General features: G+C 43.0%; 1 protein-coding gene across 1 annotated transcript; it reads right to left on the bottom strand.

Annotated features, from left to right (window-relative positions):
• Window positions 1-15,645: 15,645 nt before the first annotated feature.
• LOC132871273 (putative nuclease HARBI1) lies at window positions 15,646-16,737 on the bottom strand. The gene has a single exon (XM_060905394.1). It carries the CDS (start codon window positions 16,735-16,737, stop codon window positions 15,646-15,648), a length of 1,092 nt encoding a protein of 363 aa, XP_060761377.1.
• Window positions 16,738-18,134: the final 1,397 nt, after the last annotated feature.

Raw genomic sequence — 18,134 nt, 5'->3', positions numbered from 1 at the left:
ATGTCATACATCAAAAAGGGCATCCCAGACACAATAGACCCCCTTCAATTCGCATATCGTCAGAACCGTTCAACTGATGATGCCGTCAATGCAGCCATCCACACAGCCTTGTCACACCTGGAACACAGGGACACCTATGTTCGAATGCTGTTTGTGGACTACAGTTCAGCCTTCAACACCGTCATCCTCAGCAGACTAACTGAGAAGCTCTCCACCCTTGGACTGACATCCTCCCTCTGCTGCTGGGTTCTGGACTTTCTCACAAACAGACCCCAGGCTGTGAGAGTCGGTACAAGAACATCCAGCACCAAGACAGTGAGCACAGGGACCCCCCCAAGGCTGTGTGCTCAGTCCACTCCTGTACACCCTCTTCACCTACAACTGCACCCCCACCCAGAGCAACACTTCCATCATTAAGTTCGCTGACGACACCACTGTCATTGGGCTGATCACCGGCAGAGATGAGAGCGCCTACAGGGAGGAGGTGGCTCAGCTGGTCTCCTGGTGCCAGGAAAATAACCTCTCCTTGAATGCTGAGAAGACCAAGGAGATGATTATTGACCCAAGGAAGAGGAGGAGAGACCAGCACGCCTCGCTGCACATCAACGGGACACAGGTGGAGAGGGTGAAAACATTTAAATTCCTTGGAACTCACATCAGTGAGGATCTCACCTGGTCACACAACACACAGCAGACCATCAAGAAGGCTCAACAGAGACTCTTCTTCCTGAGGAAGCTGAGGAAATTTGGACTGTCCACCAAACTCCTCAGCAACTTCTACAAGTGCACAGTGGAGAGCATCCTGACAAATTCCATCACTTTGTGGTACAGGAACTGCACAACTCAGGACAGAAAGGCTCTCCAGCATGTCATTAAAATGGCACAGTTCATCTGTGGAGCTGTCCTCCCCCCACTACAGGACATTTACAACACCCGGGTCACAAAAAGGGCACAGAGCATCATCAGGGACCAAACACACCCACAACACAGACTATTGGTATGAACTATGAACTCCTACCATCTGGCAGACGCTACAGGAGTGTGAAAGCAAGGACTACTAGACTGACAAACAGTTTTTACCCCCAGGCCATCAGGCTTTTGAACCACGGATTATAATCACCATCTACCTCTATATTTCCATCAGGCTTTGAGCCACGGATTATATTAGCAATTTTGCACAAGACATTGCACAGTATATCTACCTCTATGTTTGCACATTGTCTGTTTGCCTCTCCCTTTTTTTAAAAAAAAAGACATTGCACAGTATATCTACCTCTATGTTTGCACATTGTTTGTTTGCCTCTCCGTTGTTTTTAAATGTTATCTTCATTTTTCACTCTACCTTTATATTTTGCATTCCATATGCACTTTATATTTTATATTTCATATGTTATATATATATTTCTTTTTATTTTGGTAAGCGTAGTTTGGTCGGGCAGTTGCAAAATAAGAATTTCATTACCCAATAATAAACTGCTGTGTCTGTTATTGTGTATATGACAAATAAAAATCTTGAATCTTGAATCTAAGAAGTCTCTCCCCTCCATGAAATATGGAATACTACCAAATTATTTTGATGCCATTTACATTCTAATTTCTGAGTGGTCTGTTTTAATTATTACTACACTCATCTCATCTCATTATCTCTAGCCACTTTATCCTGTTCTACAGGGTCGCAGGCAAGCTACAGCCTATCCCAGCTGACTACGGGTGAAAGGCGTGGTACACCCTGGACAAGTCGCCAGGTCATCACAGGGCTGACACATGGACACAGACAACCATTCACACTCACATTCACACCTACGGTCAATTTAGAGTCACCAGTTAACCTAACCTGCATGTCTTTGGACTGTGGGGGAAACCGGAGCACCCGGAGGAAACCCACACGGACACGGGGAGAACATGCAAACTCCGCACAGAAAGGCCCTTGCCAGCCACGGGGCTCGAACCCAGACCTTCTTGCTGTGAGGCAAGGCAAGGCAAGGCAAGTTTATTTATATAGCACATTTCATACACAATGGCAGTTCAATGTGCTTTACAGAAGTAAAAACAAAACAGTAAACAATAGAGAAATAAAATTACATAAAATAATTTTATCTTTATTCTAAAATAATTAATTAAAAGAATTAAAAGAAAATAAGAATTAAACAATAGTAGAAATAAAATATTAAATGCCAAAAAGAAAAAGGAGAAAGAGAAAGAGGAAAAAAAAAAAAACCTAGCAGAATAAAATAGAATAAAGTTAAAATAAATTTAAAACATGCAGAGAAAAAGATTATAAAAAAATGTAAAATATTAATTATTTAACAGAAAGCATCTGAAAACAGCTTGGTCTTTAACCTAGATTTGAAGCTGCCAACAGCAGGAGCATTTTTGATGTCCTCTGGCAGTTGGTTCCATAGCTGTACTGCATAGTAGCTAAAAGCTGCTTCACCACACTTTGTTTTAACAACTGGTTTTAATAGTAAATTTTTCTGTTGCGATCTGGTAGATCTGATTGGGTTAGGCCGCTGCAACATATCAGAGAGGTAATTGGGCCCTGTACCATTTAGAGATTTGTACACCAGCAGCAATGCTTTAAAGTCAATTCTGTAGCTTACTGGAAGCCAGTGAAGGGACCTTAGAATTGGAGTAATGTGCTCTGTTCTTTTTGTTCATGTGAGAACCCTCGCCGCTGCATTTTGAACCAGCTGAAGTCGTTTAATGGTCTTTTTTGGCAGGCCTGTGAAAAGGCCATTGCAGTAATCAACCCTACTAGAGATGAAGGCATGTATTAGTTTTTCCAAATCATGTTTTGACATAAGTCCTCTTAGTTTGGAAATGTTTTTTAGGTGATAAAATGCCGTTTTAGTGATTGCTTTCATGTGACTGTCAAAGTTTAGCTCACTGTCAATGAAAACACCAAGATTTTTAACCATTTCTTTAGTTTTAATCCCTTTTGTGTCAAGAATAGTGGTAATCCTGAGTCTTTCATCTTTTTTTCCAAATAGAATTATTTCTGTTTTATCTGTGTTCAGCTGAAGAAAATTTTGTGACATCCAGCTATTGATTTGATCGATACACTGGTAGAGACATTCAAGGGGGGCATAATCATTTGGTGATAGAGCAAAATAAATCTGGGTATCATCTGCATAGCAGTGATACAAAATTGAATTTTTATTGATAATTTGCCCAAGTGGGAGCATATAAAGGTTGAAAAGTAATGGTCCAAGAATCGACCCCTGGGGGACACCACAGGTCAAGGGCATTGACGTTGAGGAACAATTTCCCTGGGTAACAAAGAAGCTTCTATCTTTTAAGTATGATTTTAACCAATTGATAACTTTACCAGTCAATCCAACCCAGTGTTCAAGTCGATATAGCAGTATGTTGTGATCAACAGTATCAAAAGCTGCACTGAGGTCCAGTAATACCAGGACCGATGTTTTGCCTGCATCAGTATTAAGACGTATGTCATTTATAACTTTAATCAGCGCTGTTTCAGTGCTATGATTGGCACGAAATCCTGACTGAAAATTATCAAAACGGCTGTTTGATATCAAGAAGGCAGTTAATTGATTGAAGACAATTTTTTCCAGGATTTTCCCGATAAATGGTAGATTTGATATTGGCCTGTAATTATTTAACACTGAAGGATCCAGATTATTTTTTTTAAGAAGGGGCTTTACAACAGCTTTTTTTAGGGACACAGGAACAACACCAGTCTCCAAGGATGTATTTATAATTTGAAGCACATCTGTAATTATAAGATGAAGAACAGACTTAAAAAAGTTGGTGGGCAGAATGTCCAGTTCAGATGTTGAGGAACTGAGATTTTGTACAGTTTTTTCAAGAGTCTCATAATCAATTAAACAAAATTCTGACATTGTGTTAAAGTTATCTATCTGTGTCATTGGTGATTGCAGTTTTTCAATTTTTTGCATCTGAGATATATTATGAGAAATATTCTGCCGTATTTTATCAATTTTACCTTTGAAGAAGGATGCAAACTCATTGCATTTATTAACTGAGAGAAGTTCAGGTGCTAATTGTGGTGGGGGATTAGTTAGCTTCTCTACTGTTGAAAATAGCACACGGGCATTGTTCATATTCCTGCTGATGATGTTGGAGAAGAAAGACTGTCTTGCTTTACGAATTTCATAATTATAATTACAAAGCATCTCTTTATGGATTTGATAATGGATGTGAAGTTTAGATTTGCGCCATTTTCTTTCAGTCTTTCTACATTCTCTCTTTAGCAGTTTAACAGCCGGGTACTGCTTCCATGGTGCTTTCTGCTTATCATTGATTCTTTTGATTTTGAATGGAGCAATATCATCCATAATTTGGGTCATATTTAAATTAAAAAATTCCAGTAAATCATCTACAGAGTCTGACATTTTGGTTGAGTTCTGAGAGAGAGCTTGCTTAAAAAGAGCACATGTGTTGTCGTTTATGACTCTCCTGCCTATAGTCGTTGAGCTATTCTGAATGTGAGGAGACATAGAAACTTCAAAGAAAACACAGAAATGGTCAGATAAGGCCAGGTCAACAACAGTATAAGAAACAGTAAGACCCTTTGTGATGACGAGGTCAAGAGTATGACCACGAGAGTGGGTCGGTCCCTGTACATGTTGTACTAGGTTAAAGTTATCAATAATTGCAAATAGTTCTTTGGCATAAATGTTATCAGTATTATCTACATGTAAGTTAAAATCCCCAGATATAATAAGACAATCAAACTCTAAGCAAATGACTGATAACAATTCACCAAACTCTTCAAGAAAGACTTTGGCTGAATGTCTCGGAGGCCTATAAATAGTTAATAATAATATGTTAGGAGAGCATGTAACAAGTGCACATAAGTGTTCAAAGGACATAAAATCACCAAGTGAGGATTGTTTACATTGAAAAGAGACTTTGAAAATATTTGCGATCCCTCCACCTTTCCCTTGTCGGGTAACATTCAAAAAATTTAAATTTGGGGGAGCTGCTTCGATAAGGGTGGTAGCACTATTTGCTTGATCCAGCCAGGTTTCAGTTAGAAGCAAAAAATCAAGATTGTGTTTACAAATAAGATCATTAATTAAAAATGACTTGTTTAAAAGTGATCTAATATTCAAAAGGGCTAGTTTTACAGTAATATTTGATTGTGCACTCTGATGCTGTTTTAAAACAGGAAGGAGATTAGATTGGTTCACCCCCAGGGTTAAATGTGCTCTATGTTTTCTGTTTCTTATCAACACAGGAATAGTGTCAACATCGGATCCCTGCTTTTTTCTACATCCATTTGCAGGGACCCAGAGTACATCAAACAAGACTTTCTAAATGTTCCATTTGGTTTGAGGGTGAAAGGACTGGAGATGACATGTATCTTTTGGATGGTGAAAAAGATTTGTAGCCAGCTGAAAGTCCTGGACGAACACAATTTTGATGAACTGGGTACACTGCTTGTCGCGACAAATTTGGACTAGAAAAAGAGAGCGTAGCCATAGGAAACAGTTTTTTCATGCTATTTGGGAAATCCATCCGAGGAGAAGTGGAGTCGTCTGTCCTTGAATGTTGGGAGGCCTGCAAGTCAGATGTTTGTGTGTCCTTGATGACGACTTGCAAAGATGATTGTTTAGGCTTTGTAACTATGTCAGTCTGCGACATCTTATCAACTGTTTTCCTCGGTGCTGGCTGAGAAAAGATTGCAAGTTTGTAGTGGTCTGCTAAGACTTAGCGACAGCGCTAACCACTACACCACTGTGCCGCCCTGTTTGGAGAAATATGTAGAAAAATTACACAAATTATGTATAGCCCTCTAGTTCACACATTTTGTGTCAATATTAAATAGAAGTTTATTGGGAGAATTCGGCTTTTTTTTTTTTTTTTACACATAGTTACGTGTAGTTTTAAAATTAACACAAACTGTGAATTTGTTCACGACATCTAACCCAATATGCATAGACTGATCTGCTCTACACTTACTCAGTGTCAGTTTTTTTAATGCATGAACTATTTGATTTAGCTGAACAGTAGCCTGATAATATCGACTTGCCATTTCATTTTCATATTGTATACTGTTGTACACATCAGATTTTAGATTATAATCACTTCACTATGTGAATCACTACAAAAAATAAAAATAAAAATAAATCCGCAGCCCAGTGGTCACTGACTGCCTATGAACATACTCTATGTTTCTTAGAGACAATGTAAACAACACTGTTAACGCCAGCCATTTAGAAGCTAATCAGTACTTATTTACTACTTGCAGTATAATAGGCAAGTCAGTTTATTTGTATTATACTTTTAACAATAGACATTGTCACAAAGCAGCTTTGCAAAAAATTATACTTTAAAATAAGATAAAACTTTATTAATCCCGAGAGAAATTCTTGTGCCAGAAGTCACTCTATAACAAAACAGTATAAGTTAAAATACAAGAGTAGTACAAGCTGGGGGGGGGTTAAGAACTGTGCAAGGAATAAATGCCTAAACAACAGTGCCTAACAGAACAACAACAGAAATACTGTAAGTTACATAAGCAGAATAGAAAATGCAAAAACCAGTTCCTTGATGGTTAGCATTCTAATAGTAGAAATAAGATAAGTTATGTAAGAGACTAACCTAATGGTGAAAGTAAATATCGCACATATGTTGGGGAAAAATATTGCACATGGTGTTGTGAAAAAACATTACTGTACATGACCACTCAGAATATTGCACATGATATTGGTATTATTGTCATGATTGATCAGCTGTCCATCTTGCAGAAGGGGGAGGAATTATATAGTTTGATGTCCACCTCCTGTGGCATTCTGTGGTGCTCCTCAGTGGCCTCAGTCCCCCACTGAAGGTGCTGTGTTGTGACACCACTGTGTCATGTAGGGGGTGGGAGGGATTGTCCATAATACTGAGAAGTTTCCTCAGCATCCTCCTCTCTGACACCTCCACTAACGACTCCAGTTCCACCCCAAGGACAGACCCAGCTTTCCTGATGAGCTTATTGAGTCTATTGGCATCAGCTGCATTCACCCTGCTGCCCCAGCACACCACAGCATAGAAAATGACGCTGGCTACCACAGAGTGATAAAATATCTCCAGCATGGGTCTGCAAACATTGAAAGACCTGAGTCTCCTGAGGAAATAGAGGCAGCTCTGTCCTTTCTTGTAAAGTGCATTTGTGCTTTTTGTCCAGTCCAGTTAATTGTCTACGGTATATGGATGCCCAGGTACCTGTATTCCTCCACAATGTCCACCTCCATTCCCTCAATGTTGACTGGGCTCAACATTGAGGGAATGGAGGTGGACATTGTAGAGGAATATGAGCTAATTTCATCCCTAATACATGTATTTATCCCTGATGAGCAAGCCTATGGTGACAGTGGCAAGGAAAAACTCCCTCAGACGACATGAGAGAGAAACCTTTAGAGGAACCAGACTCAAAAGGGAACGTATCCTCATCTGGGTGATAACAGATAGCGTGATTTTCAATAATTTTCTTCTATAACTGTGTCCTATATAGTCACAAAGTACAACTGTGTAACCAAGAAATTCATTATAGTTTTAGCATGAAGTCTATTTTGTTGAAGTTATCAACTGTTCATTGATGGAGAATTGAGTGTAAGACTGTACATGACAACTGCTGTCGTAAAGTTATCATGTCAGTTGTTGTCCTCAGCCATCATAGCAAAAGTGTAAGTGTCCAGAGCCATCTTCTAAGTGTATCTTTCAACTGTCCATATGGGGTCATCCTCCACAGGAGTGATGTGATGAGACTCCAGTCAAACGTAGGGCATCAGGATGGATCAGACAGGAAAGAGAGAGAAAACACAGGTTGTTAGGTATGCCCAGTGTCACCTAATGGTTAAGAACAGTATGCATTTTGTGCTGAGTGTAAGCAGGGACTCTGGCAAGACTAATTATGACAGCAGAAATGAAAGGGAGAGCCAGAAGATAACACAGACATGAGGGAGCCCTGGGACATACAGTAGCCAGCCACTTCACTGTCAACAAACCTGAGTGAATGTGTGAGAGTGGGAGGGGGTCAAGAGCATCTATAGAGATCTTGCAGTCACGTGACCGGAAAGTACACAGCCGCCATCTTGTCGATAAAAAACACAGCTGAATACTGCTGCATTCGTGTACAAAATGGATCAATTTCAACCGACGGACTACACGGCTCATTTTTCTAATGAACAGATAATTAGATATATGTCTAAAATAAACGATCTACAGATTAGTGACCCTTATGGCTTACCGGACGTAGTTTTCACGACCGTGTCAGTGGATATTGAACTGCCAGCGGAATACCCAGACGTGTATAATTACCTCATCAACTTTCCCTTGCTGTTCAGTGGTGAAGCACTGCGTGCTTATAAATCTCTGGACAGTTATCTTTACAGAAATTCAGGATTTGTCAGCGACTCAGATGTGGCATCTTGTAAACAAGAAAATAATCCTCATTGGATGGGTAAGTCACTTAAGTATTGAGTATAGTACTGACCAGCTGATTATAGAATAGAATAAGGTCATTCCAGCTGTAATTCCAAATCGTCCGTCTTGTTTACCATGGATCTGGTGTTGGAGAGTTAGAGGCTTAGCAGTGGAGATTTGAGTGGCTGTTTTCTGAGCTTAGTCAACAGGCCGGCTCTGCAGCCTGGCTTTTGTTTCCGCTCCTGACGCCACCTCCTTCGCTTTGCTTCCGATAACAATCCACGGAGACCCCGCTGGTCTCGCTATCTCGTCCGGAATGTTGTGCATGCGATGGAAATCACTACAAACCATCATTTTCTGCTGGAAACCAATGTCCAGTAAGTCCATACGGTTGTAGTGGATATTGAAGTCCAATACAGACAAACAACACACAAAAATACACACAAAAACCATAAAAAATGTGCACAGGTAGGGAGAGCTTGTAGCCGCAGCTGTTGTAGTAGAATTGCATATAGTAGGGTTTTCCAGAAGAAAAGGTAGAAGTAGAAGCAGAAGTAGAACCAGAAGTAGAAGGCGGAAATATGGCGTTTGACCGACAAGATGGCGTCTGTTACAATCTGGATCGGCTGTGACGTCACATGCAAGTGCTCCATACATCCCAGTTTACCAAAATACTCTATGCCTGATTACCCTCCAGATCTACTCCTTTATCTAATAATTAAAAAAAAACTTTTAACAAAAGGCTTGACTAAAAATATATGTTTTCAGCCTAGACTTAAACACTGAGACTATGTCTGAGTCCCGAACACTACTTTTAAGGCTATTCCATAACTGTGGGGCTTTGTAAGAAAAGGCTCTGCCCCCTGATGTAGCCTTCACTATATGAGGTACCAACAGATAGCCTGCACCTTTTGATCTAAGTAGGCATGACGGGTCAGAACGAACCAGAAGTTCACTCGGGTACTGTGGCACGAGACCATTCACTGCTTTATAGGTCAATAGTAGTACATTATAATCAATGTGAAATTTGATAGGGAGCCAATGCAAAGTGGACAAGACAGGGGTGATGTGGTCATATCTTCTTATTCTGGTAAGGACTCTTGCTGTGCATTTTGAACTACAGTAACTGGAGCTCGTTTATTCACTTACTGGAACATCCAGACAGTAAGGTTTTACAATAATCCAACCTAGAGGTAACAAAAGCATGAACTAGTTGTTCTGCATATTTCTTATCGGAGCAATATTTCTGAGATGAAAGAAAGCTATCCTTCTAATATTATCTACATGAGTTTCAAATAAAGGATGAAAGTCAATGATCATCCCAAGGTCTTTTACTGCTGCATGTGAAGAAACAGAAATGGAGTAGGAGTCATCTTGGATGAGAAATTGAAGGATGAAGTGGTCCAGATTCAACGGGTGAATTATAGGTTGATGATGGTGAAGATTGTGCATGTTGGCAAAGTCATAAATATCATTACAGCATATGCACCTCAGCAGGGCTGTGACCAAACAGAGAAAGACCACTTCTACCAGGCATATGAAAATTTACTGCAGCCACTCATACATGAAGAAATGTGTATCACTGGAGTGGATATGAATGGCCATGTTGGTGCAAAAGCCAATGCATTTGAAGGCACACATGGAGGATGGGGTTATGGAGCCAGAAATGAGGAGGGGAGCAGAGTGTTGGAGGCTGCACAGAGTGTAGACCTGGTATTGGCAAACACACTCTACAAGAAGAGACAAGAACATCTGATAACGTATAAAAGTGCTCAACACCAGTCACAGATTGATTATATTATGGTGAGGAAACAGGATAAAGGGATACTGACTGACTTAAAGTCATCCCGGGAGAGCCAGCCATGAAACAGCATCGCCTCCTGGTTGCTGCCCTAAAATGGAAAGCCAAACTACCCCAAAGACCCCAAGAACAGTCACAAGTGCGTACATGGAAGCTCAAGGGTGATATAGCACATCAATTTAGGCAAGCAGTTGAAGGATGAGCTGGAGAACCATAGTCATCTCATACAGTAGTGCTTGAAAGTTTGTGAACCCTTTAGAATCTTCTATATTTCTGCATAAATATGACCTAAAACATCATCAGATTTTCAAACAAGTCCTAAAAGTAGATAAAGAGAACCCACTTAAACAAATGAGACAAAAATATTATACTTGGTCATTTATTTATTGAGGAAAATTAGCCAATATTACATATCTGTAAGTGGCAAAAGTATGTGAACCTGTGCTTTCAATATCTGGTGTGACCCCCTTGTGCAGCAATAACTGCAACTAAACATTTCAGGTAACTGTTGATCAGTCCTGCACACCAGCTTGGGGAAATTTTAGCCCATTCCTCCGTACAGAACAGCTTCAACTCTGAGATGTTGGTGGGTTTCCTCACATGAACTGCTCGCTTCAGGTCCTTCCACAACATTTCGATTGGATTAAGGTCAGGACTTTGACTTGGCCATTCCAAAACATTAACTTTATTCTTCTTTAACCATTCTTTGGTAGAATGACTTGTGTGCTTAGGGTCATTGTCTTACTGCATGACCCGCCTTCTCTTGAAATTCAGTTCATAGACAGATGTCCTGACATTTTCCTTTAGAACTTGCTGGTATAATTCAGAATTCATTGTTCCCTCAATGATGGCAAGCTGTCCTGGCCCAGATGCAGCAAAACAGGCCCAAACCATGATACTACCACCACCATTTTTCACAGATGGGATAAGGTTCTTATGCTGGAATGCAGTGTTTTCCTTTCTCCAAACATAATGCTTCTCATTTAAACCAAAAAGTTCTATTTTGGTCTCATCCATCCACAAAACATTTTTCCAATAGCCTTCTGGCTTGTCCATGTGATCTTTAGCAAACTGCAGACGAGCAGCAATGTTCTTTTTGGAGAGCAGTGGCTTGCTCCTTACAACCCTGCCATGCACACCATTGTTGTTCAGTGTTCTCCTGATGGTGGACTCATGAACATTAACATTAGCCAATGTGAGAGAGGCCTTCAGTTGCTTAGAAGTTACCCTGGGGTCCTTTGTGACCTTGCCGACTATTACACGCTTTGCTCTTGGAGTGATCTTTGTTGGTCGACCACTCCTGGGGAGGGTAACAATGGTCTTGAATTTCCTCCATTTGTACACAATCTGTCTGTCTGTGGATTGGTGGAGTCCAAACTCTTTAGAGATGGTTTTGTAACCTTTTCCAGCCTGATGAGCATCAACAACGCTTTTTCTGAGGTCCTCAGAAATCTCCTTTATTCGTGCCCTGATACACTTCCACAAGCATGTGTTGTGAAGATCAGACTTTGATAGATCCCTGTTCTTTAAATAAAACAGGGTGCCCACTCACACTTGATTGTCATCCCATTGATTGAAAACACCTGACTCTAATTTCACCTTTAAATTAACTGCTAATCCTAGAGGTTCACATACTTTTGCCACTCACAGATATGTAATATTGGCTAACTTTCCTCAATAAATAAATGACCAAGTATAATATTTTTGTCTCATTTGTTTAACTGGGTTCTCTTTATCTACTTTTAGAACTTGTGTGAAAATCTGATGATGTTTTAGATCATATTTATGCAGAAATATAGAAAATTCTAAAGGGTTCACAAACTTTCAAGCACCACTGTATGGGAGGTCTGTAATAGTGTGGTCCAGAAGTCACTCAGGTCAACATGCAGCGTGACATAAGGAAGACAAAGACAACAAAGAGGAACATGGTGGTGGGATGACACTGTGCAGAAGGCCATTCAGGAAAAGAAGAGAGCGTTCAAAGCATGGCAGACAGCAAGAGACAGTGTGGAACTAAAAATAATATACAAAAGTAAATACAAACACGCCAAAAGGGAAGTAGCCATGGCCAAAGAAAGAGCATTCCAACAATGGTATGAAGAACTAAATACCAAGCAAGGTGCAGAAAAATTTACAAAATTGCAAAGGCCAGACATAGAAGCAGGCAAGACATGAAAGAGGTCTTTATCATTAAATACAGGAATGGCAAAGTTTTGGTTGAAGAGAATGAGATTAAGAACAGATGGAGAGAGTATTACAACGACCTACTCAACATCAAAAATGAAAAGGATGCACTACCAGTTATACAGCCTGTCCAGGGACCAGAACCACTAGTTACAGAGGAATAAGTTAGAAGGCCAATCAGCAGTATGAAAACAACAAGGGAAATGGACCATCTGGAATAACGCTAGATATCATCAAGGCGCTAGGAGATGAAGGTATTAAATGGATAACAATAATCATACAGAATATATGGTATCATAGAAAGCTACCAATAGGCTTAAAGACCAGCACAATTGTGCCTATATATAAACAAAAAGGAGAGTCTATGGACTGTGGTAGCTATCGTGGAATAAAACTCATTGAGCACATACTTAAGATCTTATGGCCCTGTCACACTATAGCATTTTGTTCGACGTTTGGTTGCGTTTTTAAAAATTTGAGAAACGCCGGGGAACGTCGACGTTCTTCAAATTAAGTTTCTAGGTCAACGATGTTGTAACGTTCTTGTAACGCTTGGGTAACGCTCAGCCAACGTTCCCTCAGCGTCAGGCGACGTTTGTGGTCGAAAATAGCAGCAAAACCTAGCGTTCTCATAGCGTCCACAGCGCTTTGATAGCGTTCTCATAGCGTTTGGGTAGCGTCTGCCTTGCGTCCAGGTAACGTTCTCGACGTTTGTCCAGCGTCTAGCTGACGTTCTCGACGTTTCCACAGCGTCTGCCTAGCGTTCCTGTAGCGTTCGAGTAACGCATGGAGCATTTGTGTAACGTTCCTGTTACGTTTCGCCAACCTGCGGCTGGACGCGCAGTATAAAAGGGGCGCTTTTGGCCAGAGTGCATCACTTCCATTTCAACCACCGCGCAGTCAACATCGCAGAAGTATGCCTCCCAAGAGCAAGAGGGCCAGCAGCAGAGGTCGGGGCAGCAGCAGGGGCCAACGAGCAGCATCCTCTCCCAGCCAGGAGGTTGTTTCCATCACTGCAGAGGTCCATCCCCCTCCTGTTGAAAGCGAGGCTGACAGCCAGCCAGCAGGCAGCCAGCAGCAGAAGCAGCCGAAGAACAAGAGGGCAACAATCACCCCCTCCAGGTCCCAGTCGCCATCTCCAGCCTCTCCACGGTCTCCAGGGTCTAGCTCCTCCTCCTCCTCCTCCAGAAGCTTGTCAGCAGCCTCCTCACAGGACAGAGGCAAGAGGAAGAAGAGCGACAGGATAAACTACAGCCTCTCTGAATCTGATGAGGCCATCATGGTCGAGTGGTTACAAGAGAACAGGACACTGTGGGACTCTAAGCTCCAGGCTTACCACAAGATTACCAACAAGGAGAAGTTGTGGGAGGCCCAGGCAGAGAAGATGCATAAGACAGTGAAGCACTTGAAGGGCTGGTTCCGGTCACTGCGGGATAAGAATACCAGACTCATGAAGCACAAGAGCGGTGACGGTGCCCCAAGAAGAACAGAGAGGGACGAGTGGGTGCTCAGCAACTTCAGATTCCTGCAGGAGGTAGTGCGACACAGACTGGAGCCAGCCAAGCCCATCCTACCCAGCAGAGCCTCAGCTGCAGCAACTGTCCAGGAGGAGGATTTACCGGTATCTGGACCTTCTATCACGGAGTCTACTGCCATACCTTCCAGACCTTCCACACCTGCCACAGCAGCCTCCAGCAGCAGCAGTTCCAAGAGGCCCAAAAGATCTGGACAGGATGAGGATACCACCACCGAGGATGACGTGTTGGCTACCCTGCAGGAGAAGGTCAAGGAGTCAGAGGCTATACTTAAGGGTTTGTTCCAGCCTCCAGCAATGACCCCTGAGTCGACCTTTGCCAACTACGTGAGGGACAGCCTTCTCACAATGTCGAGCCGGAAGTTCAAGAAGGCCAGGGCCAGCATCAACATGATCCTCACGCAGCTGATGGATGAAGACACTGAAGAGGAGGACCTGCCTACCTTCTCAGCTAGATGTTGGTCCACCCCCCCTCCTGGCATCACAACCACCAGGCAAGCCCAGAGCGACATGTTTCAGCCAGACCCTAGCCAGTGGCATGACAACCCGCCCACTGGCACTCCTTGGCAGTCACAGAACAGGGAGTGGATGGCCAGATACCACCAGCAGCAGCCTCACTCGTCCTTCCAGCAGCCTCACTCGTCCTTCCAGCAGCCTCACTCGTCCTTCCAGCAGCCTCACTCGTCCTTCCAGCAGCCTCACTCGTCCTTCCAGCAGCCTCACTCATCTTTCCAGCAGCCTCACTCGTCCTTCCAGCAGCCTCAGACGCCCTTCCAGCAGCCACACTCCTACTACCAGCCGCAAAGGTTCTTCCAGCAACAGAGTAGGAACTCTCCCGTCTTCCACATGCTGACAGCACCAGCCACCACCCATGCCTCCGTCTCTACGGCCATCAGCTCTGCAAGACACGCCATGGACCAGAGCAACCAAGGCAGCAGCTCTCCAGCCCTGGTTGTCACTTGTGCCGCCACGGACGTTACCGTGTTCCCCACCGGAGTGTCTACAGCAGCCAGTGTCAGCAACTTGTTCAGCACCCTGGACAGTCCAGTTCCAGTTGCCACCCCGTCCATGGCTACCTCTCTGAATGACACGCTGAACACTCCACAGCCACCAGTGGACCCAGAGACTGACTCTTAGAACTTTTTGTTAGGAATCTGTAAATAAATGTTGTACATATTTTGAACTTTGCTTGCTACTTGCATGAAACTTTCAATTTCTTGTTTTTAATATTGTACCCCCCAAAAAAATAATGAAAAAAAAACTAAATAAAAAATAAAATAAAAAATATAAAATAAAATAAAAAATATAAAATAAAAAAATAAAATAAAATACAAAGTAAAATATAAAATAAAATAAAAAATAAAAAATAAAAAAAATAAAGATAAAAAAATGAAAAAAAAAAACAATACAAAATAAAACTATGACATTTATTAATACTGTTTTATACGTTTGGTTACGTGAAAAGGGGTCGACCGGGAACTCAGTAAAATAAATAATTGAAAAAGAGATCGTGCCTAGAACAGATTGGCTAAAAAAGTAGGGCGATCAGTAAAAATAATTACTTTGAAATGACACACACTATTACTTTTATTATTACTGTTATCTACAAATAAGTCATTGTAAGTAAGTTACACATACAATATTTCAGTTTCTAAAAGTTGTGTCTACCAAAAAGTATAGTCTATATTAAGTCCATTCTGCATTGCAACACTAGGGTCCAGGTCTACACCATCCTGTCCTGCCAGTCCAGTGCCCCAGCTGAGGAGTTGACCCAGTGCTTGATGAGGTTCCTCTGCTTCTTGGCTTCCTTGGTCGCAGTGTTGGGGCCTGCAACAACCTGTGTGTCTTCCATATTGAAGCCATCTCTCCAGGCACCAGGCACAAAGTCTTCTTCTGGACCTTCTGGCTGGTCCAGCAGTGTTGGATATCTGACCCTCATCAAGTTGTGAAGGACCAAGCAGGTCTTCACTATCAGCTTCACAGTCTCTGGCTTGTGCTGCATAGTGCCAAGAATAAACTGGAACCTGTTGGCAAGGATCCCAAAGGCGTTCTCCACGACCCTCCTGGCTCTCGACAGTCTGTAGTTGAAAATGCGCTCCTCCTGTGATAGACCACAGAGACTGTAGGGCTTCATCATGTAGGCTCTCAGGGCAAAGGCGTCATCTCCAATGAAGAAGTATGGAACATCTGTAGTGTCTTGTGGGAGAGGTATAGGCTGTGGAAACCCAAGCAGGTCTTCTTCAGCTCCATGTTTCAGCTCACTGGAGTTGTAGATCTGGGCATCGGATGCTGATCCCAGGCCTCCAAGATCTGCCCACAGGAACTTGTAGTCAGAATCCACAAGGGCCAGCAACACGATGGAATAGAACCCCTTGTAGTTGTAGTACAAGGAGCCACTCTCTGCAGGACACCTAATGGCCACATGCTTGCCATCTAGTGCTCCCAGGATATGGGGGAAGTTCCACCTCTGATAGAATCTGTCAGCAACTTCCTTCCACTCTTCTGGCGTACTGGGGCAGGTCAGCATCTCATCCAGGTACTCGTCCAGTATGGCATGGCAAACCTCTCTGACCACCAGTGACTGTGTGTTGTGAGGTACTCTCCAGGCAAACTTCTGCGAAGCATAGCTGTCACCAGAGGCAAGGTGTTGCAAAGTCAGGGCCAGCTTCATACCAGGGTCGAGGGCCGGTCTAAAGCGAGTGTCCTTCTTGGTGATCCTGGGACCAACTCTCTGTCTCAGCTCATCAAACATCACTGCTGGCATGCGCAGGAAGTTGTGGAAGGAGGCTTGGTCTTCAGCTCTGAGTTCAGCCATCAGCTTGTCATAAACACCAAACTGTGGTCGCCTTCCTATCCAGGGTCTCACTCAGCTCTTTCTCCCTCTCCTCTTCCTTTTCTTCTTTGACTCTGCCTTGGACATCTTAACCTGGTGCAATGCCAACTGCAGGAGGTTGTTGTGATGCATGAGAGCAGCAACAGCATACTGGTGTTTCTCTTGGTCTGTCATTATTCTGAAGTCTTCACTCTGTGAAAGTTCCAACAGGACTGTCGGTGGCCTCTGCAAGCCCCTTTAATATATGGCAAGTGCCTGCCAAATGCTCCTGAACGCTACCAGTAGGTTACAGGCGCGTTACAAGGACGCTACATGGACGTTACACAGACGCTGGAAAAATTCAGAACGCTGACAGTGTTAGGGTTTTGCTGGGATTCGAACCTGGTTCGTTGGTGTGATAATCCAGCAAACCCCCACTAGGCCACCAGGGGGATGACTCAAATGCAGAGGCGTGAGGCGGAAGTAGAAAAAGAATCAAAAGGTTTATTTAAACTATATACACTATATACAGGGCAAAACAAAAGACAAAAAAAAAACCAAAGAGTATAATCCAAAAGAAAAGCAAAGTGCAAAAATACAAAAGCTAAGAAGATCAAAAAAACACAGTACAAAGGAAACTGGAGATAAATATAACAGCACAAAGACTCCGTGACAAGAGGACTGAACTCAGGGGTATAAATAGACAAACTAATTAAGGACACAGGTGAAGATAATTAGGCAATTAACACAAACACAAAACACAGGAACAGTGGCGGCCTCTAGAGGCCAAAATAAACACGACATGAAAAGGAAATAACAGCGGCCTCTAGAGGCCAAAACAGTCCTAGTCCTAACAGGACCCCCCCCTCTAGGAGCGTCTCCTGACGTTCCCAGGGCGATCCGGATGGGCCGAATGGAAGTCCCGACATAGTTCTTTATCAAGGACATCCCGAGCAGGAACCCAGCAGCGCTCCTCAGGACCATAGCCCTCCCAGTCCACCAGATATTGCAACCCGCCGCGGACCCGGCGGGAGTCAAGCAGGCGATTCACAGTGAACACAGTCTGCCCCTGGAAGATGCGGGGGGGTGGGGGGTTCCTAGGGGCAGGGGCATACGTAGACGTCAGTACGGGCCGTAACAGGGAAACATGGAAAGTGGGGTTGATCCTCAGAGTCCGGGGCAACTGGAGCCGGTAGGAGACAGGGTTCACCCTGCGCACCACCTTGAAGGGGCCAATGTAGCGAGGAGCAAGCTTGCGGTTCTCCACCCGCAGTGGAAGGTCCTTAGTGGACAGCCAAACACGCTGCCCAGGGCGGAAAGCGTGTGCAGGTCTTCTATGGCGGTTGGCCTGAGTCTGGTTGGTTCTGGAGGTCTGTATGAGGGTCTTCCTGACCTTGCTC

Source organism: Neoarius graeffei, chromosome 23 (genome assembly GCF_027579695.1).
Source record: "Neoarius graeffei isolate fNeoGra1 chromosome 23, fNeoGra1.pri, whole genome shotgun sequence".
Classification (NCBI taxonomy): domain Eukaryota; kingdom Metazoa; phylum Chordata; class Actinopteri; order Siluriformes; family Ariidae; genus Neoarius; species Neoarius graeffei.
Note: the sequence above shows the minus strand (reverse complement) of the source record. Positions and strands in the feature narration are given on the sequence as shown.

Bases quoted from the DNA above. Each gene is read 5' to 3' on its own strand.
- LOC132871273 (XM_060905394.1), bottom strand. From the start codon at position 16,737: ATGGCTGAACTCAGAGCTGAAGACCAAGCCTCCTTCCACAACTTCCTG.